We start from the raw sequence: 1,241 nt of genomic DNA on the forward strand, positions 1-1,241 counted from the left end.
ATTGGTGAATGCCACAAATTCTCCTAAATCACTCGTACGCACAACTTAAGAACAAATCTGTGCGTACGAACCGTTCTTGCATGAGGCCCAATAATCCTGCCTGTCATGAACTCAGGTAATACCAGGTCTGAACAGGTACCTCCATGATAGCTGTGATGGTGGTGGTGAGGGGTGGAAGTGTGGTGGTGCTGACAGGATCTTTCCTCTCCTCCTCCTCTTTCCGCTTCGTCTTGTACTGGAGTGAAGTTTTCCCACATTGAGTTATCACACAGCCACCTGGTGCAAGTTCAAATCGTGTGTAGAAAGTGTCTTACCTGCTGAAAACAAGCCTGCACCAAATTTTCTGGAAACATGTTTCTGATGATGAAGCAGAGATTTATTGTTGATCACTGTTGTTTGACACAACCTCTCCTTCACAACATCATAAACTTTACAGGGAGGTTTAAACTTAATCCTTTAAGTTGTTTATTAGGCACAATCCAGCAGGATGAGGCTACCTATGAGCTCACAGAAGAAGGAGAATATTGGCCTCTGACCCGTTTTACTACAGTCCACACTAGTGAACTCATCTGACTCATTAGACTGATGGAATATGAACATGTTTTTATGAGAGAACATCATGCAACTTTTAAAAATGGTTATGAAAACAAATAACTCACTTTAAAAGATGGATTAAATTTACACCCAGACCTGTCTGTAAAATTTAAATAAAGTCACTTTAGATAGTTTGTTGCATTTTCAACATCTCATGGTCAGATTTTTCCTTTTGTCTGATTTATTTCTCATGAYGGAGTATTAAAACTGTCATGGTCTGTGTTTATTTTCCTTAGTTTTCTAGTGCTTTCAGTGTTCCCCCGTGTTTCTCTGCCCTGCAGCCCCGCCCTCTCTCACCTGTGTCCTCTTGTGTCTGCTCCAGGTGTGTCTTGTTGCCCTAATTAGTTTACCTTTACATTCTGTGTCCTGTATTCAGTGTTTGTCCGATCATTGTGCTGCTTCCCTCGGCCAGTGAGGAGTCCTGCGTCTCCTTCGTGTTCCAGTGAGTTTTTCTGCAGTGTCAGCTGTTATTTTGGTTTTCTTAATAAACTTTTATTTTTGCACTTTGGATCCTGCCTGCACCCTGGGTCATTCTACACATCCTCACAAAAACCACATTAAGAGATTTTATCTTTTTTAAATATAAGATTAGTCATGACATAACGTGAATAAAGTTATAATGTTATGAGAACAAAGCTGTACTATTA

The 1,241-nt window shown here is 40.4% G+C and overlaps 1 protein-coding gene across 1 annotated transcript in view; it reads right to left on the reverse strand.

Moving 5' to 3' along the window:
- Positions 1-1,241, reverse strand: part of slc1a1 (solute carrier family 1 member 1) — a gene marked incomplete at its 3' end in the record, with an annotated part of 33,339 nt that overhangs the window by 18,367 nt on the left and 13,731 nt on the right. Inside the window, 2 exon segments of the mRNA XM_014021088.1 lie at positions 140-235; positions 315-357. Of these exon segments, the coding sequence (XP_013876542.1) occupies positions 140-235; positions 315-357 (139 nt within the window).

Source organism: Austrofundulus limnaeus, unplaced genomic scaffold, assembly GCF_001266775.1.
Source record: "Austrofundulus limnaeus strain Quisiro unplaced genomic scaffold, Austrofundulus_limnaeus-1.0 Scaffold277, whole genome shotgun sequence".
In the NCBI taxonomy this organism is placed as follows: domain Eukaryota; kingdom Metazoa; phylum Chordata; class Actinopteri; order Cyprinodontiformes; family Rivulidae; genus Austrofundulus; species Austrofundulus limnaeus.